Raw genomic sequence first — 27,111 nt, forward strand, 5'->3', positions numbered from 1 at the left:
TGATCCTTAGGTGTAATGGTACCGGTTTTTGTTTTTTAATTTTTATTTAATGTTTATTTCTTTTTGAGACAGAGCATGAATGGGGGAGGGTCAGAGAGAAAGGAGACACAGAATCCAAAGCAGGCTCCAGGCTCTGAGCTGTCAGCACAGAGCCCGACATGGGGCTCGAACTCACGAACCATGAGATCATGACCTGAGCCGAAGTCGGAAGCCCAACCGACTGAGCCACCCAGGCGCCCCAAGTCATGGTACCTGTTTAACAGACAACGACTAAGGCTCGAAAAGGTAATTTTGCCCTGTGACACGATTTAGAGGCTGTCAGGGTTGGAGCTATGTTTTAGGTTTGGGTTTTGGACAGCGGGGACCCAGAATTAGCAGCTGGGTTTTGAACCCAGGCAGTCAAGCCAGGCAGGACCAGAAGTGACCAGGCGTTATCAATTCTGTGGCTGCCAGATAGAGGGTTATTAATATCCATGAGGTGACTATTGCAGAATAGTCAGTCGCTCCCACAGGACAGCTCTGGGTCACAGAATTAGAGCCAGGTCAGCACCCCCCCCTCCACCCCCCAGCCCCACAGGGGCTCATCCTGAGAAGCCAGATCCCTCAGCTGGGCCTCACAGCCCCTGCCCTGGGAGCCCTTAGCCAACCAGGCGGCCGCCCCGTGACTGGGAGGGGTGACCCCTGTCACACTTGCATGTGTGCGAGCCTGTGGATGTGCTTGTGTGGAGGAAGACCTGTCTAGCCCTGGGTGAGAGGATGCCTCGAGGGTGTCCTGCCAGCGGAAGGCCTTCCCCCACCGATCCTAGCTTCAGCACGCCCTAAATGCAGGCCCAGCCACCCTCTCCCTTTCTCAAGCCGGATAAAGGGGAGTAAGGGTGGATTCGCTGGGAGGGAAGCCTAAGGGAAGGGAGCAGAGGGAACTAGAGTGGGGATGCAGGTTCCTTTGTCAGAGGCAAAAAGAGCCTCGAACCCTCTCCCTGAATATTTCCCCAGAAGACATCCTCCTGCGGCCTCCTTGGGAAATGGAAGCTTCCAGCTCTGAGAGTCCCAGGGAAAGCCTTCCTCTCCCTGCCCCAATCCCAGAGATCTTTCCCCATACCTGTACCACAAACCTTGTCGCCCAAAGATCCTGGAACAACAGGACTGTAATCTTGGGGTGCTTCTGAGATGGACCCCCGAGAGCCTCCTCCACTGTGGACCCCTCAGATGTAAGCTGGGAACGGTTTGAGAGCGGCCGGCCCAGGCAGCCCTGCCTCAGGCCTCCAGGTTTTCTGCCCAAAGCCCAGCTGTGTAGAGAAGGGTGGACACAAGTCGTCCTCTTTCAGACTGGAGGCTCTTGGTGTGTTTGGGGGGACAGGGTGAGAATAGCCTTGTGCTCTGGTCCTGTTCATTGGCTCATTAATTTCTCAAATACTGATGGCACGCCCACCTTGTGCCTGGCCCTGGGTTCGGAGCCACAGGGCATCATCCCTGGCCAGGATGTCTCTCTCCACACCCTCCCTCCCCTCAGGACAACCCAGCTTCCCCACTCCTGGGCTCTGGGCTGAATCTGCCCTGGCTTGCCTCACTCCTCAGTGAGAGAGGAAGGCCCTAAACTTAACAAAGATCGGTATAAACCCCAGCTATGGGATTTCAGTTTAAAATTTTAAAAGTGAGGAGGGAGAAAAACAACCAAATTATACCAAAGTAGGAACTCAGAGAAGAAAAGGGCATTGACGTGGGGACTAGACATAACAGCATAATTAGAAAGACCGGCTTTGAGCGCAACCTACGTACCAGGCACTATATTAGTTTTCACACATCAACACCACCTCACAATGCTGGTGTGATTGTCCCCATCTTAGAGAAGAGAAAGTTAAGGCCCAGAGAAGAAATTTAGCCAGGCAGACACAGGATTCTAACCTAGATCTGTCCAAAGTCTTGGTGGGGCTCAGGGCAACCCAGATGGCTCTGCAGAGGCACCAGGCAGGGCCTCACAGACCATCACTCCGTTGCCTCAAGAGACTTCCAGTCCTACGATGATGGCATAGCTGTAAACAGGGTGGGGAACAGGGACACTGTCTCCCTGCAGCCTGAGGAGGTGGTGAATGGGGTTCTCAGACCTCCCCAGCAGAGGAGACAAGCAGGACCCCAGGAGGAGGACACATGCTGGCTTCTGTCCCACTTGGAGCCAGACCCAGAGGCTGACAGGGGATGTGTGTCAGGGCCCAGGCTGGTGAGCTATGCTCGCCTCTTAACAAATGGGAAGAGAAGCCTTGCGGGACTGTAAATGTGTGTTGGGAGAAGAGAGAAGGAGAAGGGTGCGGGCCCTGAAAAGAGCTCCTCAGACATGGATACCCGGTGATTCCAAACATCTACCAGGCCAGATGAAGGCAAGGGAGTGCCTTCTTGAGAGTGGTTTCCATCTTAATCGACAACGAAACGTCTGCTGGAAGGGCTTCTGTCTCCTCCCTGAGACCAGAAGGTCTGTGAGGACAGGGCGCAACCCGAGGGCAAGGGCCATGTCACCCCCTCAGACTGGGAGCTACCTGAGGGCAGTACTTTACTTCTTTCATTAATAAGCTACCCCCCTTCCACCCCGCCACCATCAAAGGCAAATACAACTGGGGCACCGGGATGGCTCAGTCGGTTGAGTGTCCAACTCTTGATTTTACCTCAGGTCATGATCTCACAGTCTCGTGAGTTTGAGCCGGGGTCGGGTTCTGCACTGACAGCATGGAGCCTGCTTGGGATTCTCTCTCTCTCTCTCTCTCTCTCTCTCTCTCTCTCCCTGCACCTCCCCCATTTGTGCTCTCCCTCCCTCCCTTCCTCTCTCTCTGTCTCAAAATAAATAAATAAACTTAAAAAAAAAAAGGCAAAAATGACCTTTTAAAATCTGTTTCAGATCTCAGCCCTCTTGTCCTGAGGAGACCCAGGCCCCGCCCTCCTTCCATAGGCTCCTAGGCCTGATGGTTCCTTTGCCATTGAACGACTGCTCCCCGCCGTTGGAGCTCTTCCCCCTTCCGATTGGCTTCCATCCCTTCCTCTGCAGATGCTCAGCCAGGTCCTATATTTGCCTTGCATTTTCCCTTTCCAGGCAGATTATAAATATTATAAATATTTACTGATTCTTTCCCTCCCCTCCCCTATTTCCCGAGTCCTGATGGATGGTGTCCCGTGGATGTGGCTGAGTTGTCTCTCTCCCAACAATTCTGAGTCCAGTTCTGCAGGGCCTCTCAAGGATCACCTCCTCCACCCCCCATCTCTAGGCCGGTGTTATGCTAAAGCCACCCCTAGTGAAAGAGAGGTCATTCTATACCAGGCACAGCACATATGCCTGGTATTCCATAAATGCTTGAGGATGGGAGGGAGAAAGGAGGGAAGGGAAGGAAAAGATGCCACGGGTTTTTCCTTCAAATTCCTCATGCTTCTCTCTCAGCCTGTTCTTCTTATCCTCTAGCCTCTCCCCTCATGCTGTAGATGAGGCCCACTTTCTCCCAGTGAGATCTCGTTAGAACTGACTTGCTCTCCTCACCCCCAAAATTGGACAATACTTTGTCCTGCCTGGGGCAGCACTTGTCCTGACTCTTCCCACCAGACTTCCTACGAGGGCAGACCCCTGGTCTCTGATTCTGTTATATCTACATCCCTCCTTTCTTGAACCTCGCTCTACCCCCTGAGACCATCACACATACCAATAAAACCCTATGGATAGGAACGGACAAAGGTCCAAGCACTAGGATGTGATGGTTTAGTTGGATGATTTATAATCGCTAGGTAACACCCATCCCAAAACTTCACAGCTTGAAACAGCAACAGTCCATGTATTTGTTCACAACTGTGTACATTTGGGCAACAGATGGTTGTTGGCAAGAGCAGCTCCCTTAAGCCTAGAGAATCCAAAATGACCTCGCTCATATGTCTGGTGCCTCAGCCTGGGGTGGTTGGAATAGCTGGGAAGCATTCCTGCCTCAGCCTCTCTCTGTCTCTCTGCATGGCCTTTCTCTCCAACATGGTAGTTGGGCTTCCTTACAACATGGCGGCTGCCTTCCAAGAGGACAAAACGGAAACTGTAATGTCCCTGAAAGTCTAGGGCTAAAAGTCCAAGAACAGCTCTTTCGGCACATCCTCCTAGTCAAAGCAAGTCATACGGCCAGCCCAGATTCAAAGGAGGAAAATAGACTCTACTTCTTGATGGGAGGAGCGACACGTGTGCACAGGGATGGGAAGAACAGTTGGCAGCCATGTTTGCACACAGGCCACCATAATGGTCTTAACATGAAACTGATGCAGAATCACCAAGGTCTGTATAAATCTACCCAGCTTCCTTGCAGGAGGGAAGTGGGTAGGCTGGAGGTTCCTTGGAGAAGCAAGTACTCCAAAGGCCTTTGGGGCTATGGCCAGGGTCTGTCACTGCTTAGGAAAAAGGAAAAGGGACTCAGGCTGGGCAGATCAGAGTTGAGAAGGAGCAGTGTATATGTCCAGGGAAAAAAGTGGTCAGGCCAGAGGGGAGGGTGTGAATCCCGAGGGGGAGATGAGCAGGGGTAGCTTGGCACTGGGTCTTCCTCTGGGGTGGGGGATGAGCAGGTCTTATACAACCGGGGGATGCAGTATTTTCATTTTATCCTTCTTTTCCCCATAGTCTATTTAAAGACTGCTTCTCTCCTCCAAGGCTGCATGTTGCAATTTCTTTCGTGCTTAGGTTTCGGATCTTCCAATGACAAGCCCCAGCCCCTAGAGACATCTCTTGCCTTGCCTTGCCTTACCACACTTGGGGAACTCTGGATTTCAGCCTGGGTTTGGCCACCACCACATCCTCCCCCTGTCCCACTTTTCTTCTGGCTGTTTGTATTCAGTCTAGACGATTCATTTTTATTTGTTGATGCTCTGCCTTAGCCTGGGGCAACCATGGTGTGGTGGAAAGAGCACTAGAATTGGAGTCAGGAAAGCTGGTTTAAATTCTGGCTTGACCATTTACTGGCTGTGCATAAATTCGGGCATGTTATTTACCTTCTCTGAGCCTCCTGGTTCCCATCTGCCAAGCAGAAATAATGAGCCCCATCTCCAGGGTGGCTAAAAGGAGGAAACAGTGCCTGGCATTGACCAACAGGCCTCTGACCCTAATCCCTACCACCTACTCTGAGTCTCCTCCTTGCCCAGCCCTGTTCACGTCTCTACCTGTCAGCCCCTCCACCAACCACCCCCACCATTGCTGGCCTCACTCACCTCCACAGCCTTGGTATGAAACCCTCAGTCACCAGGCCTCAGTTTTGCAGTCACTTGAAAAACGTTAACTGAGGATGAATTATGTTCCAGGCACTGTTCTAGGTGCTGGAGGTACAATGATGAACAAAACAGACAAAAGTCTCTGCCCTCGAGTGGCCTGCATTCCAGTGGGAGTGGCGGGGGGCAGGGGGGCAGGGGGGAGGCAGACAAAAGAGAAAGTAAATTTTAGAGCCATGTGGTCCAAAATGGTAGCCACTAGTCACATGTGTATATTGAGCCCTTGAAATGTGGCTGTTCCCAACTGAGGTGTGTGATAAGAACAAAATACACAGCAGATTCAGAGATTTTGTACCACACAAAAGTGAAATCTCTCCTTAATAATTTTTATATTGATTAAATGTTTGAATGATATTTTTAGATATGTTGGGGTTAAGTAAAATATATTATTAAAATTAATTTCTCCTGGGGGTGCCTGTGGCTCAGTCAGTTGAGTGTCTGACTCTTGATTTCAGCTCAGGACATGACCTCATGGGTTCGAGCCCCACATCGAGCTCTGAGCTGACAGTGCAGAGCCTGCTTAGGATTCTCTCTGCCCCTCCCCTGCTCTCTCTCTCTCTCTCTCAAAAAATAAATGCCCTAAAAAAAGGGTTTTTTTTTTTTTTAATTAATTTCACCTGTTTCTTTTTAACTTTTTAAATCTGGCTCCTAGAAAATTTCAAATTACACATGTGGCTCACGTTACAGTTCTACTAGACCTCTCAATTCTAGAGTAAGCGAGAAGATGGCACACGCTGTAAGAAAAAAGAAGGGATGGTGAAAAGGAGCATCCAAGTGCGGAGTGAGGAAGGAGTGTTGATTGTAAACGCAGTGGTCAAGGTAGCCTCACTGAAAAGGTAACAAGACTGAAGGTAAGAGAGCCACACGTTGCCCCATCTAGGAGAAGAGTGCTCCAAGAAAAGGGGACAGCCTGTGCAAAGGCCCTGAGGTGGGAGAGCGCCTGCAGTCTGAGGAACAGAGAGGCCAGTGTAGTTGAGCTGAGTGACCAAGGCAGATCAGAAGTCATAGAGGCAGGGAGGTAGAGGCTGCCCGGAGAGTACAGGGCCTTTTCAGGCTGTTGTGTAAACTTTTGTTTTTTCCTCTGAGTAAAATAGAGTCTCTGCAGAGTTTTGAGCCAAATGGTGACATGATTTGGCTCACAGTTTAACAGACTCACTTTGGCTGTTGTGTGAGAATCAACTTAAGGGGGGGGGGGCGGTGGCGAGAGGAGAATTGGGAGGCCAGTTTAGAAGGCTCCAGCAAATATTCACTTGGGATGACAAGAGCCTCTATCTCACGGGGCTATGGTGTGGATTCTGTGTTAACCAATGGAAAAGACGGCAGGTGTGATGCGTGGCTGCTAGACCAAAAGCTCTGTGGGTCAGGGGCCTTGCCTTCTGTCTTCCTCACAATGTAGCCAGGAGAGGCAGAAGTCACCACCACCCCCTCAGCACCTCCCCCTGGAGGGGTGCAACAGCCTCCTTTGGGCCTCCCTGCCTCCTGCCTGACCCACTGCTGGGGTGCTCCTTTTAAAACCCCTCAAATGCTGCTCATCCCCGACAGGCCAGAGTCTCTTGGCATTGCAGACTCCCTGCGAGCTAACCCTGCCCCTCTCCTGTCAATATCCCTCACCCCTATGCACCTGAGTCCCCCCTAACACCTTTGCTCATACCATCCCTTCCGCCTGGACCATCTACTTCAACCTCCCCCCCCCTCCCTGTTCTGTCTTCTCCTGCCCATTCTTTATGGGGCTACCAAGAGGTCAGGTCAAGAGAAGACCCCAGATTCAGCCAAGCTGGATCAGATGCCCCCTCACGTTTTATGTATCTTTCTACTGACAGATTTATAGACTGTTTCTGTGACTCCTCGCCCACCCACCCTCACCAGATCGTTGAGGAGCGGAATCATCTTATTTATAACAGCATCCATGCCCCTAGCGTGGTAGCTGGCCCAGTAAATACGATTTGAAGGAATAAAAGAGAGGCAGGAGGAAATGGATTTGGTAGCATTGCTCATAAACGCCAAAGACCCAGACAGCTTCTGCCCTGGCCAGGACCGCAGGAGAGAAGGGCCTGTGCAGCAAGATGGGGTGGGGAGTCCTCTCAGGAACAACCAGGGCTGTGAGTCCATTTTCCAAGGGCTCAAGGAACTCCCAGACCCTCTATGTAAAACTTAACAACACCGTGGGGTCACAGGCCCCCGTGAGCACCCCCTTACCACTCCCTAGCCTACTGCAGCCAAGGCCACATAGCCAAACTCAGCCCTCTCCTGTCCCCTGGGGCAGTAAGCTCAGACACATGGCCGGTTCCTTCCTCAATCAAAGGACCGGGCCTGGATCATGTGATTCCTGAAGGCAGCACTGCTCCCGGTAGGCCCTTGCTCCTGTCTAAGGTGCTGTCTCTCCGTCCCCCCATTTCAGAGCCCATACCCCACATCATGGCAGAGGGTGAACGGGGTCCCCCAGGACCAGCTCAGCCAGAATGGAAGCACCCTGGCCCCCAGCACAACAAGATGGGCCACGCCATCGCCTAACTACCTGGGACCCTTTTCCCAGACCTAAGACAAAATGGCACTTTCCCCAAGGGAGGAGGGAAAGGGGGCAGGAGGGAGTCCAGAACAAGGACCCAATGGAGAAGGAGAAACCAGGAGGAGCTTTGAGATCAGAATTAAATTCTTTAATACAAAATGCTTTTTTTAAGATATATCTGTATTTCTTTGTTGTTGTTTAAAAATAAATATGTACTACGGAATATCTCGAAAAACTGTACTAGAGACAAAGATGTGATGTTAATATCTTTTTCCCACAATTATTACGGATAAACAGTAGCACCAATAAATAAATGATAACAAATATTAAAATTAAAAAAGGAGAGAGATTTAGTATGTAGAATTCTCTATTTTTTCTTGTTTTGTTTTTACATATAAAAAACAGAATAGCCATGTCTATTTTATCAGAATCACATATATACATAAACATATATATATATATATATATATATATATACACAAAAACGCAAGTTGCCAAATATATATATAGTATGTAGATGTATATTGAAACCTTATTTCAAAGGAATGTGTGGTGGGGAACCAGGGAAAAGGGGAGGGCAGAGCTGAGTGTTAGCAAAATTAAATATCTGTTCAGGACAAGCTAGTGACTGTCACCGATCAGGGAACGAGAGATTGGAAACATGAATTTTATACACAAAGACCAGTACAAATAAGAGTGCAAGAGAGAGCAAGAAGAGATACATCTCATAAATAGTTGAAATTAAATATTAACCAAGAATACTGAAAAAAACCCTACTCTTTAATTAAATTAACTGTTTTAATTTCTAATTAAAAAGGGGTATTAAATAAGTATCATATATAAAACACTTTCTCTTTTCTCTGCCTCCACGGTGGGCACGTGGATCCTGCCCTGTCTCTCTGTGCCGCGGGAAGGGTCGGGTCTGGGGACAGAGGAAGGTTAACCACTCACACACACACAGCCAGGTCTCCTGGGGGGGGACAGAACTAGTGGTTTCAATGGTCTGAGGACATCAGGCCCTCCTGGGCTGCACCCGGGAAGGGGAGCTGGGAGAAGGCCAAGGCAGGAGGCCCTTCCCTTGGAGGACAAGCTGTCACCAGGCGGCCCTTCCTCCATCAATGTCTCTCTTCTCTTCGCCAAGACATCTGTCAGCAGCCTCCTGGGCATCTCAGGAGCAAGTGAAGACGAGGTGAAGGCTGCCCAGTCTCCTGAATCTTGCAGGCAGTGCCCCTGGGGGCAAGATGCCCGTGCAGCATGTGGAGAGGACCCCCAAAGTACAGCAGTGTCCTGAGGCTCCCCAAACTCCTGGTCAGAGCCAGCGTCCTCGTCCCTGTACCTGTCGTCTGTCCATGTGACTCGGGGTAGAGGCTTAGGGCCAGGGCTGGGTTTGTCGGCGTTCCCAAAAGCAGGCCAAATTTGCCCCCATGCCCTGGCCATGCACGCTTCTGGGCAGGGGAGGGGACCCTGGCCTTCCCGAAAGGGACCAAAAGATCATGCCAGAGTCTCTCCTCCCATCCTCTTCCCTGTTGGGATCTGGGTGGGGACATTCTCCTCCCAACTCAAGTCCACAGCAGTCAAATACATCCAGTGAAGACACCAATAACATTAGCAATGTTAATTTAAAAAAAGAATATATATATTTTATATATATATAAAATATATATATTTATTTTTATATATATAATATATATATATATAAATGTATGTATGTGGGTGGGTGTGTCTACAGGAATCCCAGAAATAAAACTCTCTAATCTTCCGGGCTTGGTGATTTAGCAGCAAGAAAAATAAAATGGCGATCCAATTCCAAGAGGGACCGTGCTTGGTCACCTGCCCGGGAATGCTTCTGCCGGAGTCTTGCCCTCCGGACCCAAAGTGCTCTGCGCAGAGTCTCCTCTTCCTTCATTTCAGGTTTCTGGATTAAGGATTGTTCTGTTGACGATGATGGCGGTGTGGTGGTGGTCATGGCGGCGGCGTGGTCTGTGTCAGTCGTTCTGTATCAGTCTTTCCTGGTGAGAGGTCTGGTTCCCGAAACCCTGAGGGAGGCTCCTTCTTCCAGCCCGGCTCACCGCCTGGGCTTGTCACATCTGCGGGAGATGGGAAACAGAGGCCGGGGGTTAGGGCCAGGCGAGGGGATGCGGCGGTGAGGCAGGCAGCCTCCCCTTCCTGGGAGCCCGAGTCCCTGCAGCAGAGAGGAAGGTGAAAGCATCGTTCTGCCCGGAGGAGCCCAGCGTGAGGGGAGAGCCAGCCCCTGCCCATGGAGGCCCCGCTGGAGCAGTAGCTACGTCCAGACTCCCATCTGCCCTCCAGAGCTTACAGTCTAGTCGAGACAAGACAAGGACGAGGGGACATTTCATCACAGGCAACAAATGAGCACGAACTAAAGAACAGTCCCTACTTGACATTTCAGAGCTAGTGGTGACCAAAGTTGGACCGAGTTAGTCAACAAAGAGTCCCCGCAGAAAGAGGGGTTTCAGCTCTGCCTCTATGGGGCTGGTTTGGACAACAGAGTGGGGAGAGGACCCCAAGCAAGGGGTGGGGCTGCCCCCAGGAAAGTGAGGCTCCCACGGGAGCGGGAGCCAGAGAGGCGGGGAGGGACACATCTCCCATCACCACGCCCTCCCCTCCAGGCTCCGGCTACAGGCCCCATCTCTCTTGAGCATGTTGGCAGCAGCAGGCCTCAGGTACCGGGGTGCCCCTCCTTTCCCATATGCTGTGTAATTGATGGTGGGGGAGAGACGATCATCAACTGTGAAAGCTCCTGTCTAAGCAGAGGGGACGCCAAGAACTTTCTCGTCATGCCCCTGGCTCCTGGGCTGATTATCTTTTACCTTCTCTACTATGAGAGATCACAACTGGCCCTGCCCTTCTGAGAGCCTGGGAATGAGGATCCTAAGCCTCCAATTTGGGGTACTGAAACTCCCCCTTACAGGGGAGGGCTCTAGAGGTTGGGGTGACTTCTGTCAGCCCCCAGGTCACTTCAGACACCCCATCCCAGACATCTCTCTGCAGAATCATCACCACAGAAATCCTAAAATGACAAGTCCCTTATCTACCCTGAGGCCCCTGGGGCATGTGAAGACCCCTCATCAGACCCTGGAGGTGGGCAGAGCCCAACCCCAGCACTCATATACACTTCCTGTCTTCACATGCTACCAAGACAGACAGAAGTCTGCACAAACACCCCAGGGCCTCATCCCCAGCGCCCCCAGAACATCCATAAGCCACACGAACATGGGGGTGGGGGAGGCCAGCACATTCTAAGAACTTTGATAATGGAACATCTAGACTAGCTGGGGGTACCCTGACCCTGCCCAGGAGTCCCCATAAGCCCCCCACTAGGTGAAGTTTACACTGGCCCAGAGGGCTCCCAGCCTTTGTGCCCAGGCCGGACTGGTATAAGCTCCATTCAAGGCATCAAGATTGCCAGCCAAACTGTCAGGGCTCTGTGCTCCTGACCTTCCCGCCTGAACTCAGTCATACATTCACTTGCACACTTGCCACTTTCTAGGTCCTCACTGTGGTCAAAGGACAGTGGTACAGAGGCCTGGAGGGTTACACAGGTGAATAAAAGCCAGGCCCTGCCGTGAGGAGTTCACAATCTAATGTCAGGAAAGTGGGCACGCCAGGGCGCCTGGGTGGCTCAGTCGGTTAAAGCGTCCAACTTTGGCTCAGGTCATGATCTCATGGCTCACGAGTTCGAGCCCTGCCTCGGGCTCTGTGCTGACAGCTCGGAGCCTGGAGCCTGCTTCCGTTTCTGCGTCTCCCTCTCTCTCTCTGCCCCTCCCCCGCTTGCACTCTCTCTTTCTCAGAAATAAATAAAAAAACATAAAAAAAAAAAAAAAAAGGAAAGTGGGCACGTCCCACCCCCACCCCATCCTGGGGGCATCTGGAAATATGTGGGTTGTTTGAGGCTGTCACCATGACTACTGGAGTATTAAAGGTATCTAGTGTCCCCAAATGTTAAATATCTTAACCACCCTAAACCAACAGCCAGAGCCTGTGCCCTCTGGGACCCCAGTCTAGGAAGGACTCAGACCTGCCCCTATGAGAGACACCGAGGGGATGAGATGCCCAGCGGTGCGGACTCCAGAGGGTGGTGGCAAGGCCCCCGAGAGTGTTTGCGCTTGGTAGACGGCAGCGTCCCCCACACCAGGAAGGGCCCTCGATACTAGCGGCAAAGGTAGTACTAACGACATCAGGACCAACAGCCACCACAGGACACCTCAGGACCACAGGACACAACACTCAGCCTGCGTCCACACCATCACATTAAGCCACAGCAGCCTGCCCCCTCAGGCAACCAGGGCCACCTCTGAACAGGCCCTCCCAGGCCAGGCCAGCACCTGCTGCCCACCACAGGGGCCTTGCAAGCAGAGAAGGCAGAGGTCAGTCACCAGGCAGGCAGCTAGAAGCCGAGCAAGCAGCTGGCCCCTCTCAGATGCGCCCGTGCGCACTCTCTCTCTCTTCCTCTCTCTCCCGGTCTCTGTGTGAAGCCCCTCTCTGACTCGCTCCCCCTCTGGGAACCAACCTGCAAGTACGTTCGTTTAACTCAAGCTGCCTCGCCTTGCAACGCGAGTCTGTGTTTTTGCAGGAACATTTACACGTCTGCGGATCTTGTACAAACAAATGCTTTCTCCGCTCTGAGCAAGGCCCACAGGGACTGCAAAAAGGCAAAAGGAAAGACATCTAAGCTAGAGCATCAGCAGAGAGAGAGAGAGAAAAAAAAAAAAAAAACCATGCAACACCCCCTAACAGTCTGCAGCTACGCCCCCACCCAGCTTGTTGGCCCCCATACCCTTCCATGCCCTGGAAGGATCCAAGTGCTGCAGCAGAAGACAGAGAGAGCGGCGGAAAGAGGCAGCACTGGCTAGGAAGCCTGCCTGCAGGAAGAGGCAGACATAGATGGGCAGAGAGTGCAAGGAGAGGGCCACCATAAGGGGACTGCTGTCCCCTGGGGACAAGTACAAGTCTTGAGCCACAGGGCCCCCAACAGCCACCACCCCAGAAGGAGCACACATTGACTCTCCACCTGCTGGCGACAGCAATCTGAGCCGCCTTCTCCCCGTGCAAGGATTCACACCCAGGCCCCTCCACCAAAGGTGGGCCAAAGTGGGATATGTCAGCAGGCCAAGCCCGGAGGCAGTGTCCACGGCCAGGCCACTGGTGACCAAAGGGCCCACCACAGCCTCCGACCCAGAGGAAGAGCCTCCAAACCGACGGGGAGGTTTCTGTGGGTGCCGTGGGTTCGACCAGAATAGGGGGCTCCCCTCCAGAGGCCCCAAATCCACGAGAAGGGGCTGCCATATGGTGCCTGACCCCACCCTCAGATGACAATACACTGCCTCACGTCATTCGCGCCCCTTCCTCGTGCCACGTCTGCCCTCCCCACCACCCTCAGCTTCCAGACAAGTGCAGAAGCCTGGAGCAGTGGAAACCAGTTGGGTGAGCAGGCACCAGTGCCTGGCACCCATGCCAACGTGGGCCCGCCACCAGTGCCCAGTGGGTGAGAGAAAGGTGGTGCCCAGCCAAGCCGGTGTCCCCTCCTTGAATCCTCCAGGCCCACTCTGCCCACCTGCCCACCCCGACCCCGGACCAGCAACACCACCACCAGGTCTAGCCACTGGTGCCAATTAGTGGAGCGAGAGTGAGAGAGAGACACTGGGGGGAGAGGAGGAGGAAAGCCGGGAGAGGAAGGCAGGGGCAGGGTTAGGGGGTCCTGCAGGCGGGACTTTGATTGGGGGCCAGGGAGGCTCCAGGCAATGAGACAGCGGAGGCACCACGTACACGCTCCAGGATTTATACCGGGATTTCTTGCGCTTTCTTTTTTGCCCCTTTCCCTTTCCTCGAACTGATTTTCTGGAAAATAAAAAAACAGAGACAGACAAAGAGAGAGCGAGGGGGAAGGGGAGAGGAAAAGAAGCAGTGAGGAGAGCACACTTCCCGGAACGAGGCATCAGGAGGCTAGGGGACTCCAGGAAAGAGCTTGCACACGAACACACATGCACAGGCTGGGGTAGCAGACACTCAATGGCTCCTTCTTCTCATTTTGGCCACCCTAGGGTGGCCAACCCAGCCTCCGGCAATGCTTGGATGGGAAGCAGAGGCTGGGTGGAGGGCACAGGACCCAAAGGCCTGCATGCTCCTGGCAGCTCCTGGCAGGGGGCAAAGCCCCCTGGGCAGGATCTTTGTCCAGAACCCTGTGCAAGTGTGACCCTGAAGGTCGGGGACTGTAAAAGGTAGGCCAGAATTTGGGGAGGGCAGAGACTTGATGTGATGGGAGCAGGGGTGGGGGGTGGCAGGCTGTGCTTCAGGCACCTGCCTTCATTTCCCAGTGCAACAGTAAAGGGGTCCCTCCAGGGGCCCCGCCTCTGCAAATCCCAGCGTGGGGCGGGGGGGGGGGGGGGGGAGCTACATTGGGAGCTGGCACAAGACCAAGGGCGGCACATGAAAGGCGCCAGCCTGCCCAGCCATACCCTGGGCCGAGAGGCGGGGACGGGTGCCCTCAGAGCCCCAGGCAGGCGGTAGGGTGGGGTGGGAGTTAGGGAGGCATGGGAGGAGGAGCCTGGGCGTTACTTGGCAGGGAGTTCTCTCCCCAGCCTGTCAAAGCCTGCTACACCATCTCACCAGACTCTCTTCCGAGCCCAGGCGAGCCCCCCACTCTCCCTGTGGGCAAAGCAGGCATTTGGGAAACCGGCAAGGGGGGCAGGCTGAAGCCTGTCCCCCTCAAGGGAACCAGCACTCTCCACACCTGCCAGGCCAGAGGATGCCCAGAATGTCTGCCACATGGGGAAGAAATGAGGGGAAGGCACTGAGAAGAAGGGCCAGACTATTCCCTCTAGGAGAAAGCACTGGGAAAGGGGAAGGTCTACACACACACACAAACTCACTCTCTCTCGCTATCTCTCTCTGAGCCTGCTCTCCCAAACCACTGCTCTGGTAGCCACAGCAATTCTGGAAGTTGGGGACTTAGGGAAGAGGTAAGGGGCTGGGGCCTAGGAGTTTCTATGTCCCTAGAGCTTTGGGGGCAGACGGGATGGTGAGGTGGGGGAGGGAAGGGCACAGGTGCTCTCTCTCATTCTCTTTCCCTGCAGGCCTGCCCCCTTGCCAGTTGCTCACCCAGTTTTGAAGCCTCACTGCCCCCAGACTATGCCCCCCTGCTCCATCCTGACCCAACCCTCCACACTGAGCAACTGGAAGCCTCAGAAAATGACCAACATTCAACTCACTTCTCCCTGGCCAGGAGGGCTGAGTGTCTCTGGCCTGCCTCACTGCTACAGGAGGGCATCACCAAGGAAACATCTCAGCCGGACCCAAGTCCAACTGCGCCACCACAGCAGCCGCCGTAAGAGGCCGTTTCCCCTGGCACACAAAAGGTCTCTCTGTCACCTACTCCCTCTCCCTGCGGTGGGTGATGGGAGACTAGAGCAAGCCAGGGAGCCAGTGTCCACACTGCCCCCTGACACACCAAAACTTCAAGTCCCGGCCAGGAATGACCCGGAGACCTGGAATGCATTGTCTCTTCCAAAGGAAGCTCCAGGCTCCAGGCTGGGTTTTGTCCCTAATTCTAGAGACATAATCTTCGAGTCTGCTCAATCCCACTACTACCACCACAAGTCCTCATGAGACCAACTCCCTGACCCAGTGAAGCCATCAGAACCCCCCCCCCACCGCCCCCCGCCCGACAGAGGAAGCCAAGAACCCCAAACCAAGATAACGGGCCAAGGAGAGGGAGAGGAGCTAAAGTCATGGCTACTTACTTTTCTTTCGCTCTATCTTTCTTTGGTCTGCATCGGGCAGAGAAAAAGAGAAGAACAAAACAGAGAAGGGTTGAGATGGTGATGAGACCAACAAGAAGAGTCACATACTACTGTGACACATCAACACAGTTTTAATCTCTTGACGCAAACTAACGCATTTAATCCTTCTAACGATGCTATGGGGTACCTAGCGTTATTATGCCCGTTTCCAGATGTAGACACTGAGGCACAGTGAGGTAAAATTAAAGTCGCCCAAGATGCCACAGTGGGAAGGTGGACATGGGCCAACACGTGGCATGTGCTCAACCCTGCCGCCACATGCTGAACGAATGAGCCCGTGACCCCATCCTCACCTGCATTCACATTTGCTATGCTGTAGGAAGCTCATCTCCCCTATGTGCTGGCCTTGATGAGGTTTGATCCGCATAATCTAGAGGGAAAGGAAGCAGATCACAGAGGTTAGTGACCCAGCCAGCCATACCCAGATGGGACACCCCATGGCTCTTGCCACTCAGCACCCAGGGGTTCTACAGAGCAGGGGTGGGGGACAGAGGTAGGAGGGACCAGGGGCTCCGCCAGAAAGAGCCCCGGGCTCACCCCAACGTCCCCAACCCTGCTGATCTCAAGGAGCCCCTGTTCTTCTTGAGGGCAGACATGGCTGCACGGGTTGGCCAGGCTGGGAATTCAGGTCCTGGGTTCTCACCGGTCCCAATCCCTCCCCTCCTTTTATTTCCTCTAGGCTTTACCCTCATCCCTGGTAGCTACCCAAGAGCCACCCTCCCTGGGGTCTCAGAGCTCCCTCCCACCCTGTTCAAGCTGAGATGTGCCCTGTCGCTGCGAAGCACCACACAGCTGGCTTTTAAAACTCTCCATGGACCAGGCTCATCCAGCTTCCCAGATAGAGCCCCCAAAGAGGAAGGGCCCTCTTCCTCCAAGAGAGGAAGAGAAGGCCTCCTGTCACAGGCGTCAGCCCCTGTGGGACTGGGGAATGTAGGCATCTTTTTCTCCAAAGAAAGCAAGACTCCCCCACACATCCCTGCGACGGACTCAGGGGCAGGAGCGGAGCAAGTCAAGTCTGGCTCCTCCTCTCAAGAGCTGCCCAGCAAAGGGCCTGGGACCACCTGTTCCCCAAGTCTAACCCCTCCCCTCCCACCCCCACTCCCTGCCGATGCCCACCTGCATGGTGATGTTGAACTCCTCCGTGGGCACACACTCCAAGCCCTCGTCATTGCAACAGCCCCCGCATCGCATCAGGGGCACGCAGGATGGCTTGAAGATATACTCGATCTCATCAGGGTACTCCTGGAAGATGTCCACCAGGGTCTCAATGGGACGGCAGTAGCTGCGCTGGTAGACATCCATGAACTTCACCACTGCGTGGGATGGGGTGACACGTGAGCCCAGCAGGTCACACGAGAGATGGCCGGCTCCTAACTCCGCCCAGCTTGGGAAGGCCGCCCCTCAGAGTTCCTGTGAGAGGTACCCACTTTCGGGCCGGTCCTTCCAAAACTCTAACCTAAGTCCCTCCGGCTGTGGTTGGCATCCTTCCCTAAGCTTTCCACCATCAGCACTGATGAAGGCCTGGTTTTATTCCAAAGATCACACCAGGCTGTCAGGTTCTGCCAGAGATAACCTGCCACATGTGATCCCGCTGCCTCGCCATGACAGCCGAGCGCATTCTTGGGTCAGCCTCGATGCCAGGACATAGTTCGAGCACGAGTTTACTTGCTGAGGGGTGATCTAAGTTGCCCGTGAAAGGAGCAACAGCCAGCTTGGCAAACCTACTCCCCGTTTTCCTACAACCTCTGCCACACCACCCTCCACCCCAACAGCCAATTAATGAGCACTTATTATATGCTGAGCAAGGTGTGCAGTAGCCCATAGTTTTCATGGCCAACAATTCTCCCCGCACGACACCATCAGGTTCCAGTAGGAGGCCCGTTTTACCAAGAGGGAACTGGAGGTTCAGAGAGGCTGAGTAACTCGCCCCAAGGCCACACTTCACTAAGTGTTAGAGTTCAAATCAGTTCTGCCATGGAAGCCTTCCCAAGGCAAGCGACATCGTGTGAAAACAGACGGGAAGCACCGCAGGGGGCGCTGTGCCACCTGCCAGACCCCTCCCCAGACGCAGGGTGGGAAAGCGGTAAGCATCAGCACAGGGCCTGGGCCGGCCGGGAATCAGCAGGTGGCAGTGGGTGGGCACACTATGCAGGCCCTGCCAGCCACCGATAACCCCGCCCAAGAGGGCAAACTGCTTGCATCATGGAAAAAACGGTGCTGCCATTGCAGCCACGGAGCGTTTCTAGAAGCTGATCTGGAGGGAGAGCAGGGTAAAGACAGCTTCCCAGGCCGGCCGTGGAGCCTGGGGTGCACTGGAGCATGAAGGGGTAATTCTAGGCCACAGGGGCGGGGTCCTTGAGAATAGATGCAATCAGGACCTGGACTGAGGACTCCAAATTGTGGCCCAGACTGCCACTCTCCCTCTCTCCCTTTCTCTCTGACACACACACACACACACACACACACACACACACACACACAACCCCCCCACACAGTAATCCTGTCCCTGAAATGTATTTCCCCTGCACAGGAAGAAGGAGCAGCACCCAGGCCATGAAGTAGTCCAAGCTCAGGCCATGACTTGGTGTAACCTTGGGCCAGTTCCTTCCTCCCTCTCTGGGCCTCAGACTGCACATCTGTGTAAATGGGTTGGGAGGGGGCATGTTTAAAGACACTGAGAGCGAGGCTGAAATGTGGGGTTTTGTTTTCCCTTTCCAGCCCTGTGAATAAGCATTCTTTCTCAGCCCAGGTAACAGTCTGGAACCTCACCAAGGCATGTGAAGGGCCACCCCCTAGCCTGCCTCTCCCAGAAACAAGCTGAGCCTCCTCCTCCCTCCAGAGGGTAAAGGAAGATGAGCCCCGGGGAGCAGGGTTGGGGGGCATATACACAATAGGTGGGTTGAAATTTGGGAGCTGAGGGGAAGGCCACAGTTGTGACAACAGCAGGATAGTCCCTGGCCTTGCCTGAGATCTACTTCCCCTATGCAGACAACAGGCATAGAATTCTCTCCTCCACCCTCAGAGGGGTTAAGGCAAAGCACCTTCAAAAAGAATGAAGCCCAGGGATCTGAAGAAGCCCTTTTCTAATCCAAGTCTATATCGAAGATGACTGAAGAATTCTTGACCTGACACTGTGTTATGGCTGGGGACACAGGCCAGGTTTGGGGCCCCACCCAAGACTGGAAAGCAGAAAGGTCTGGCCTGGGCCGTGGCCGTGGGTTGCTGAAGCTAAAAAGACACAGGTGAGGAATTCCTTGGAAAAGCTCCCTGGAATCCCTAAGGGCCGTGCGGCGGAGGAAGGTAGAGGGGAGAACCTCACCCAAACCCTTCACACCCCAGCCACTGCCTCTAAGGAAAACCGTCCCACTTCTGCACAGGCCATAGACATACGTCTACTCCAACATCAAGCTGTCTTGCTTTTCCTTATTTCTTGAAGACAACCTTTTCCCCAAGCAAACAAAGACCATTTGCTTGCCTCTCCCAGACCACAGAGACCACCGAGAGACCGATGGCGGGTGGGCACACACTGGGAGCCAGGAGCTGTGAGTGGCACAAGCTGTGGAGTGGCTGGGAAGCCAGGCCCCGGGCCAAGGAAAGAGCTCCTGAGGGAAGGAGGCAGAACCGGCTGGGCATCACCACCGGCCCAGGGAGTGCAAACACCGCCCCTGGCCACTACCCTGGGCCACGCTGGATTTGGGTCAGAAAACGAGCCCCAAGGAAGACCCCAGGGCCTTCTCTCCTCAGGGGTGGGGAGCTGGGGGAGTGGCATCAGGCATTCCTCCCCCAGGCTGAAGCAGAGGCCGCATTCAGTGTTGGGGGAGAGCCAGGGCTTCCCTGGAGAAATGGGAGGGTCCCTGCTCCAAACCACAGAGGAACAAAAGGCAGGCGGACTCTAGTTGGGCAGGGGGCGGGGCACCTGGGAGCTACAGCCAGCCCTCTGCTGGCCCAGGAGGGAAGTTCACAGCACCTAAACCTATCCCACCCAGAGGGCAGAGGAGATTGTAGGGCCTTCTCTCCACCCGCTAAGGAATGCAGACTGTGGGGAGAGGTCCCATGAGGTGGGGCCCCCCTGCACCTCCAGCTCAGGCACAGCTAGTTCACTGGACAGCAAGGGTCACAGCCCCCTCCACAGAGGCCCCACAGGTGTGATGCAGCTGGGTTGGATGTGACAGAGAATACCCATCCTCCCCTGAGGGCAGGTAGGACAAGGGACACCTCCCTTGACACCGGGGATCTTTGAACACTGCCTTCCTGGTCTGTGTTCACAGCTGCCTCTCCAAGTAAAATTTTACTGGAAAGAGCAGAAGGAAAAGGCAACACATCCTATTTGTAGCAGAGGCCTGACTAGGAAAGAGAGTCCTCCAGAACAAAGGGTTACTCTCATGGTACTCCCCTCTTCCTTTCTTGATCCCCATCCCTGCACCCCTTCCTGCCCCCATAGCCCTGAAAGAAAGGAATCGGTCCTCCCCACCCATCCCCTGGGGAGACAGGTACCCCACCCAAGAGCCAAGGGGACTCACCTTCGTGGGGTTTGTGCTCTCCATCTGCCATGGGTGCAGCCTGGGACCACTGAGGACAAAACAAAGAGCAAGACATGGGCATGAGCAGGATGCAAAGGCCCAGCCACCTGCCCAGGCAGCAGCCTCTGGCTTCTCCAAGGCTGCTGAGTGGAACAAGGCACCTGCAGGGCTCCCCACAGCACAGAGCATGCCCTCCACCCCTGCACTGCTCTAATTCTGAAGGAAGAAAGAAACTAAGCAGATATTGGGGGGTAGGAAACTAAAAATACAGGAGAAAAACACCAGAATGCTGTGCTGTCCAGGTCCCCGCCCCTTCCCCACATTACCTCCCTCCCAACTCCCCCTCACTCCCCATCCCCCGCCCACACGCACCCCTGGCCACAACGGTCCATTGCTGAGTTAAGTTAATTTTCTCAGACCCCTGACTCCCTGGTCCAAAGCCATGGTAAGTATTAAGGTCAAATAGGAGGACAAATTTGGACTGAGGCAGGAAGGAAAGACTGGGGGCGAGAAAAACAACATGGTGACCTTCTCTTGCTGACATGACAAATACCAGGGTGAGCTGGTGCTGGGGAGGGAGGGGGGGTGCAGAGGAACGAAGGGCGCCAACCACCCTCCCCCATCCAAACTCCTCCTTCCTCAGGAACATTCAGCAGATATCCTCAGGTATATTCAGCAAACCCACAGGTTGTCTAGATGGTAAAACCAGGGAGGAAACCCTGGAGGAGGGGAGAGCCCATTTCTCCCAGCACACAAATCTCCCCAGAGCCTGAATGTATCTCCAGAGCCCCAAGCCTCACACTCCCACCTCACTCTCTGGTTTCTTCTCCCTCCCAGACTGAGGGGGTCCCAAGCCCCTCTCACCTGGCTGTGCACTCTCCTCAAAGGCAACCAGGAAAGCCTTCTATGCCTTAGCACTGCCCAGCCCCTAGGGGGCCCCCTACACCTCCTAGGCCTGAGGCTTCCCCTATCCTCCCCATCCCTCCCCACCCCCACAAGATCATTCCTCCCCTCCCCACAAGCTGTGAAGGTCAACAAGCCCAACCATGTGGACCTGACAGCTAGGAGCAGGCAAAGGCTTCTCCCAGCCCTTCAAGGAGGCCTTTGGTCCTCACCAGCTGGCCACCTCACTTGCCCTTCTTTGGGGGCAGATCCCCAGCAGCAGAACTGTACTCCAGCCCACGGAACTGCAGACCACCCTGACAGAGTCTCACTGTCTGTCTGTCTGTCTGTCTCCTTCCCACACATCCCCAGGGCACCCCAGATCCCCCAGCCTTGCCCCTAGGGCCAAGGTCACGTAACAGTTTCCAGGATCCCAGCTGGATAGACTTCCATTGCAGCTCTCCCTCAGGGACCCCCTGGAGTCTCCACTTTGCTTCTCACCCATCCCAACAATACCCTCTGGTTTCCTTCTGCCAATGTTCTATGTCCTCCGCTCCTCTTGGGCCCCAATGAGGAAAGGGGACAGAAACTTCTTAACCCCTTCCAAGGCCAGGGGGCACTGGGAGGGGTGGCTCTAGGCAGGGAGAGGCCAGGTGCCCTTCTCTGGGGGCCTCTGAAGGTCACAGTGTGGCCGGGCTGCCATTCCTCCCCCTCCCCCCCCCCCCCTTGGAGGCCTGGAGCCAAGGCCTTTGTGCCAGGGTCTGAGGAACTCAGAGTGGCAGCAAGGACCCCAGCCCATTTCCTTCCTTCTGCCTCTCTCCAAGGGGACTCTGGCTGAGAGAAGGTACAAGAGAAGAGCATAAAAGGACCCCTTAGGTGACTCTGAGAAGCAAGTTGGGTGGGCAAGTTTGGAGTTCCAAAAAACCACCTGCTCCTGCTCCAACACCCCCCATTTCACCAGGACAAAGTGTGTTTGCAAGGCTGGCAGGAGCTCCTTCCAAAGGTGCGGGGAAAGCTGGTCCCACACTATCCATATCACAGCAAAATTTAAGCCATTTTTCCAAAAAGTGTAAAGTAAACTGGAATAATGACACTATTTAATTCCTCTCTTAGCCCATCCCCATAAAAGCTAAAGGCACAGCTCGGAAGTGTGGGGGAGGGGAGCAAAGCAGACTGTCACCGAGTCCGGACTTTAGGTAGTCTGACAAAGCACCAGGGTGGGCCCTTGCACCCCGACCTCTGACAGTGATCGTCTTTTCCCTGGCCTCTGGGGTCAGAGGCGGGTTACACGGGTCTTCTCATCAGAGGGTAGTGAAAAGTAGAAAGGTGGCAGGGGCTTCTCTCCACTTTAGGGAAGAAATGGGGAAGGGGTGTCAAGAAATTTCCTCCTAGCACAGGAGAGGGCTAGGGGCTGGGGACGGTGGGGGGGGGGGGGGGGGTGGTTCTCCAGATCCTCTGGCTAGGGATACCTCGAGAGGTCACCTTCCCGTGGAGGGCCGGCGGGGGAGGGGCGCCGCTCGCCGCCCGGGGCTCCCCGCTCGGGCCGCCGAGGCTCCGGGAACACGCGGCCGGCCAGGCCCGGGCTGATGTAATCGGCTCCGCGCCGCGCGCGCCCGGCCGGGCGGGGGAGGGCGGGCACCGAGCGGGACGCGAGCGGGGACGGGCGGGGGTGCCTTGGCGCAGGTGGCCCGGCGGAGACCGGGGGTCCCCTCGGCAATCCACCCCGAAACTTTTCTCAAACTCGTGGCGAGGGCCGAAGAGATCGAGCTGCAGTGACAGCAAGCCCCCTCTCTCGCCCGCGCCCTGCCCCCTCCACGCTCTCAGCCCTCCCTCGGTCCAAGGTCTGGGCACCCCCCTGCCCGTTGGGCTCCGGCTCCCGCCCCCGCTGCCCGGACTTCCAGTTCGTCGGGGACCAGCGGCCAGGAGCAAACTTCAGCCGCCGGCGGCAGCGCAAGCCCAGCCCCCTCGGCCTCCTCCTCCGGCTCCCGCCCTCCGCTGGTCGGCCCAGATCGTACGTGCGGTGACTCTGGTGGGTGGGCAGGGCCCGCGTGGGCGGTGAGATTCTATCCTGGTGCCCTCCCACCTAGCGCGCGCCCCCTCCCCCTACACGTACGAGGATTGAGGGGGTAGCCGCGCGCCCGGTGCCCAAGGACCCTCGTGGGGTACGGAGCCCCCACGCGCGCGCTCGCACGCACGTCCCCAGCGGGGAGAGGCGCTCGAAGCGGCCCGCGACGCCTGGTGGGCACGGCCGCTTACCTTGGCATGGTGGAGGTAGAGCAGCAAGGCAAGGCTCCAATGCACCCAAGAGAGCAGAAAGTTCATGGTTTCGGAGGCCCGGCCGGGGCCGGCGCGGCTAGCGCTCCCTCTCCGGCTCGGGCTGCGGGGCGGCCCGCTCTCCTCGGCGCCTAGGCGGGCTCCTCTTCCTCCCGGAGCCGAGGCCCGGGCCAGGGCCTGGGTCGCGCGCGCGGCTGGGGCACTGTCTGCGCACACAGCCGCCTCACCCGTCCATGAGCCCGGCTTCCGAGCTCCGAGTCGCCACCGCGGCCCCCTCTCCTCTTCCTTCTCTTCTTCCTCCTCCCCCTCCTCCGACTGCGGCTCCTCCCGGCCCGGGCTAGCACTTCTCCCGGTTCCGCTCGGCTCGGCTGCCCCGGCGCGGACCACGGCTCCTCCGGAGCGAGAACAACCCAGAAGTTGGACGAAAAGTTTCACTGCAATGCCGCGAGCCCCGACCCCCTCCACCCCGCCTCCAGGCGCGGGCTCCGGCTCTTGCCCGCGGCTCGCCGCCGCGTCCACCCTCGGCCGCCGGCCGGGGAGGAGGTGGGCGCTGGGGCGGGGGGCGGTGTCTGTCTGTCTGTCCGTCAGCGCTGCTGGTCCGATGCAGGATCCCAAGGGGGAGGGCTCACGCCGCGCTCTGGCGGTCACCCCCAAAAGCAGGTCACTCACTTTGCCCCTGTCCCTGTCGTTGCTCGCTCGCCTGCGCGCGCTCTCTGACCCCGTCTCTCTCTCTTCCTCGACTTCTCTCTGGAGCTCTTGCTACCTCTTTCTTCTCTCTGCTGGTTTCCAAAATCCGAAGTGATTTGGAGAAGTAAAGGAGCAATCTCCCCAAACGGTCGGCCCGATTTAAGCGGGGAATGGGAAGCAAAAATAAATTAAAACGGGAAAAAATGTGGATATTTAAAATTGCTTAAGAAAAAAAAGAGGAGGGTAAACCCTGGATAAATGAATATCAAATTCCAGTGCGGAGACCTCTGGCTAGTGACCCCGCCGGTTCGTCCGCCTCGCCGCTGCGCCTCCCGACCCAGCGCCGCTGCCGCCGGCTCCACTCGCCCCCCGCGCCGCGGCCTCCTCGCAGCCCGGCTGCCCCAAGCCTCTGCGCTCCTCACCACTAGCGGCCGCTTAAAAATCAGACCCGGCTTGTCCCCGCCTGGACCCCGCCCTTGGAACGCCCTGGGGGCGGGGACAGGCCCAGTCTCGTCGCCTCTCCCGCTGCCCCGCGTGCCCCTCGGGCCTTCCCCTGGGACGTGTAGCAAAGCCTGCCCCCCCTACCCGTAAAGGGGAAGCTCGACCCCCACCTAGGTTCACAGCCCGAAAATCACCCATCCGCCCCCCTTTGCCCAGACACACACACGCCCGCGTGGTATTGGGGGGAAGGGAACAGGAAAGTGAGGTTATGTGCGGACAGGGCTCGAGAGCTATTCCTTCTTTGCTGGGAATATTGGAGGGAGGGGCGTCGGGGCGGGCAGGGAGTCGGATAGGGACGGGTGGGGAGAAGGACATACAGATCTATTGGAATCCTGGGGTGACCCCTGGCCTTCTTCCCACTCCAGCACTCTCAGCCCGCCCCCCCACACACACACACACACTCACACTGACACACGCGTCCTCACTCACACGCAGACGCTGCTCTCCCAAGTTCACCAGCTTCCCTGTGGTGGCCGAGCGCCCCCTAGTGACTACTGCCTGCACACCCCAGCTCTGGCTTAAGAGGGAATGGGCTTCAGAAAGAGGGTGGAGGGATACTACCCCTGACCCCCTTGTTTCTGACCTCCCTAACAGAGGCATGTTTGGGACTCGAATGGACCCGTGTGCAGCGAGCCCAATGCTGGGCACAGGAGACGTGATGTACCCATGTGGACAATGTGCCCATCTGGAGACCTCATCTGGCCTGCTGACATCAGAGTGAGCTACAGCCAACAGACTGGGGTGACTGGGGTCCTTTGGGAAGTGTCCAGGGAGACTTTCCTGGGGAAAATTATTTGGCACTAAGTTTGTGGGGCTGAAAATGGGAAGCCGTGTGGTTCTGGGGTTAGTCAGTGGCCCAGAGGAAAGAGGACCTGTTGGAGCCCACGTATGCACTGTGGAGTCTGGCAGAGCCCAAAGGGAGAGGCAGCCGGGCAGACAGAAGCCCTTGTTCCTGCTCTCCCCCCCAACCCCAGATGTTGCCAGGGAACTGAGGCCAGGGGGCTGGTGGGGGCGGATGGAGGCCAGGGCCTAAGTGATGATTCAAACCTACTCACCAATGCTAAGGAACGTCTGTAGGCCAGCTGCCCGGAGCTCCCACCAGGCTGGGGGCCAAGCCTTCTATCTGCCCCAGCCCAGGCTCTTAGCTCATCTTCTGAACAGAATTGGGGTTTCTCCTTGGTACCCTTAGACCCCCAGGGTCCCTTGCCTACTTCTCCCAGCTGGCGGCCTCTCTCCTCTTTCCCCCAGTCCCCCCCTTCCTTCAAAGCTCCCTTCTCCCCCAACTCCCCTGGTCTTCCCTGAGTGCTCCCGAGGCCCCCCACCCCACCCTTGCATATAGGAACCAGCCTGGAAAAATTCCTGGTTGGGCTTTGACCCAATAGCTCCCAGGTTCCCCCCAGGGAACAAAGAGGGGGTTCTGATACCTGAGGGAAGAGAGGGACCAACCAGTCTCATTATGAATCCAGATCAGTGCCAGGTCCAGGGCTGATGTAGCCTCTGTGAGTGCCAAGGCTGAGAACTGGACTGTGACGGCATCCCCCAAATTGACCAAACGATCTAGGGAGGTTACTCAGCCAACCCCCTGCCTCAGCACATGGTGCTAGGTTACCTTTTTAGTAGCCCAATTCCACACGAGTGGTGTCCTGATGCCCCTATGAGCAGAAGGGCTGCCCACCCCCATCCCATCCTACCCTTTCCATCATTCATGCCTCCAGTCCTGCCTGAACCACCTGGCAGGCTCCCCAGCACAGGGACGAGGTCTCCTTCCAGTTAGGAAATGTTTATTTGCTGGCTCAGGGCCCCCCTCCTTACCTAGGCTCCATGCTCCAAGCTGCTGTATGGAAGATAGAAGCGAAGCCCTTAAACATCCTCCTTCCAACCTGGTCCACCTCTAGTGCAGCCAGAGCACAAGATGTGTGGGGGCTTTGGCAGAGATCCCCTCCCTCACCCCTGCAGAGCAAAGGAGCAGGCAGAGCCCAGGACGGAGTCTCCCAGCAGCACGAGCAGGGGCTCACCCTGGTCCCCTCCACGGCATCCTTCTCACCTCAGCCTTCCCTGGCCCCTAAGGGGCCAGAAGAAGGGGTCATACTAAAAGACCCTGAATTTGAGAGGAGAATGGAGGGGTTCCAAGGTGGAGGTGGGTGTCATTGTCATAATAATCCCAGGGCTCTCCCCAAACTGACCCAAACATCCCCCTTGGTGGTATTCAGCAAGGTGTGTTTCAGCTACCTATGTGAGATTCCCTCTGTGGGCTTGGCCCAGGGAACCAAGGGAATGAGGGGGCCGAACTGCACCCTGACCTGAGGAGCTTTTGAGCAGGCTTCATTGGGGTGGGGAGGGGTCTCCCAGCCCCGCCCTTCATTTCAGAGACACAGCCTGGTGGTGACTCAGAGGAGGGTCAACTCTGGATGCTATCCCCCAGGGCGGTGGCCCCAGCTTTCCCGACAATACACTGTAATGATGTACGATACCCGGCCAGTGCCCACGTGAGCATCGAATTGAGAGCCCGACACACCTGGGTCGTCAAAAAAGGGGACGAAGCACACAGAATCAGGAATGCAAATCAACAATCGGTAGACCACATCGTGTCTCTCCAGCACCATCTCCTCTGACAGACTTAATCCCCCCAACATGCTCCCTCCACAGGTCGCTGAAGGGC

At 55.8% G+C, this 27,111-nt stretch overlaps 1 protein-coding gene across 1 annotated transcript; it reads right to left on the reverse strand.

The window, feature by feature from the left end:
- Positions 1-7,901: 7,901 nt before the first annotated feature.
- VEGFA (vascular endothelial growth factor A) lies at positions 7,902-26,275 on the reverse strand. The gene is made up of 10 exons (XM_019456682.2): positions 26,265-26,275; positions 24,858-24,969; positions 23,247-24,023; positions 20,109-20,157; positions 16,705-16,901; positions 15,882-15,958; positions 15,529-15,555; positions 13,556-13,627; positions 12,300-12,431; positions 7,902-9,855 (listed from the first exon to the last, which is right to left on the reverse strand). The coding sequence occupies exons 1-10, from the start codon at positions 26,273-26,275 to the stop codon at positions 9,834-9,836; spliced, it is 1,476 nt and encodes a 491-aa protein (XP_019312227.2). The 3' UTR covers positions 7,902-9,833.
- Positions 26,276-27,111: the final 836 nt, after the last annotated feature.

The sequence above is a fragment of the Panthera pardus genome, unplaced genomic scaffold (genome assembly GCF_024362965.1).
Source record: "Panthera pardus isolate Hobbes unplaced genomic scaffold, ASM2436296v1 HiC_scaffold_17, whole genome shotgun sequence".
Taxonomy (NCBI): domain Eukaryota; kingdom Metazoa; phylum Chordata; class Mammalia; order Carnivora; family Felidae; genus Panthera; species Panthera pardus.

Excerpts from the sequence above, each read along its gene's own strand:
- VEGFA (XM_019456682.2), bottom strand. Across the intron at positions 24,024-24,857 it reads GTGAGGACGCGTGTGTCAGT|CAAGAGCTCCAGAGAGAAGT; the intron begins GTGAGTGTGTGT and ends AGAAAGAGGTAG. Across the intron at positions 15,556-15,881 it reads CATAGCAAATGTGAATGCAG|ACCAAAGAAAGATAGAGCGA; the intron begins GTGAGGATGGGG and ends TGCCCGATGCAG.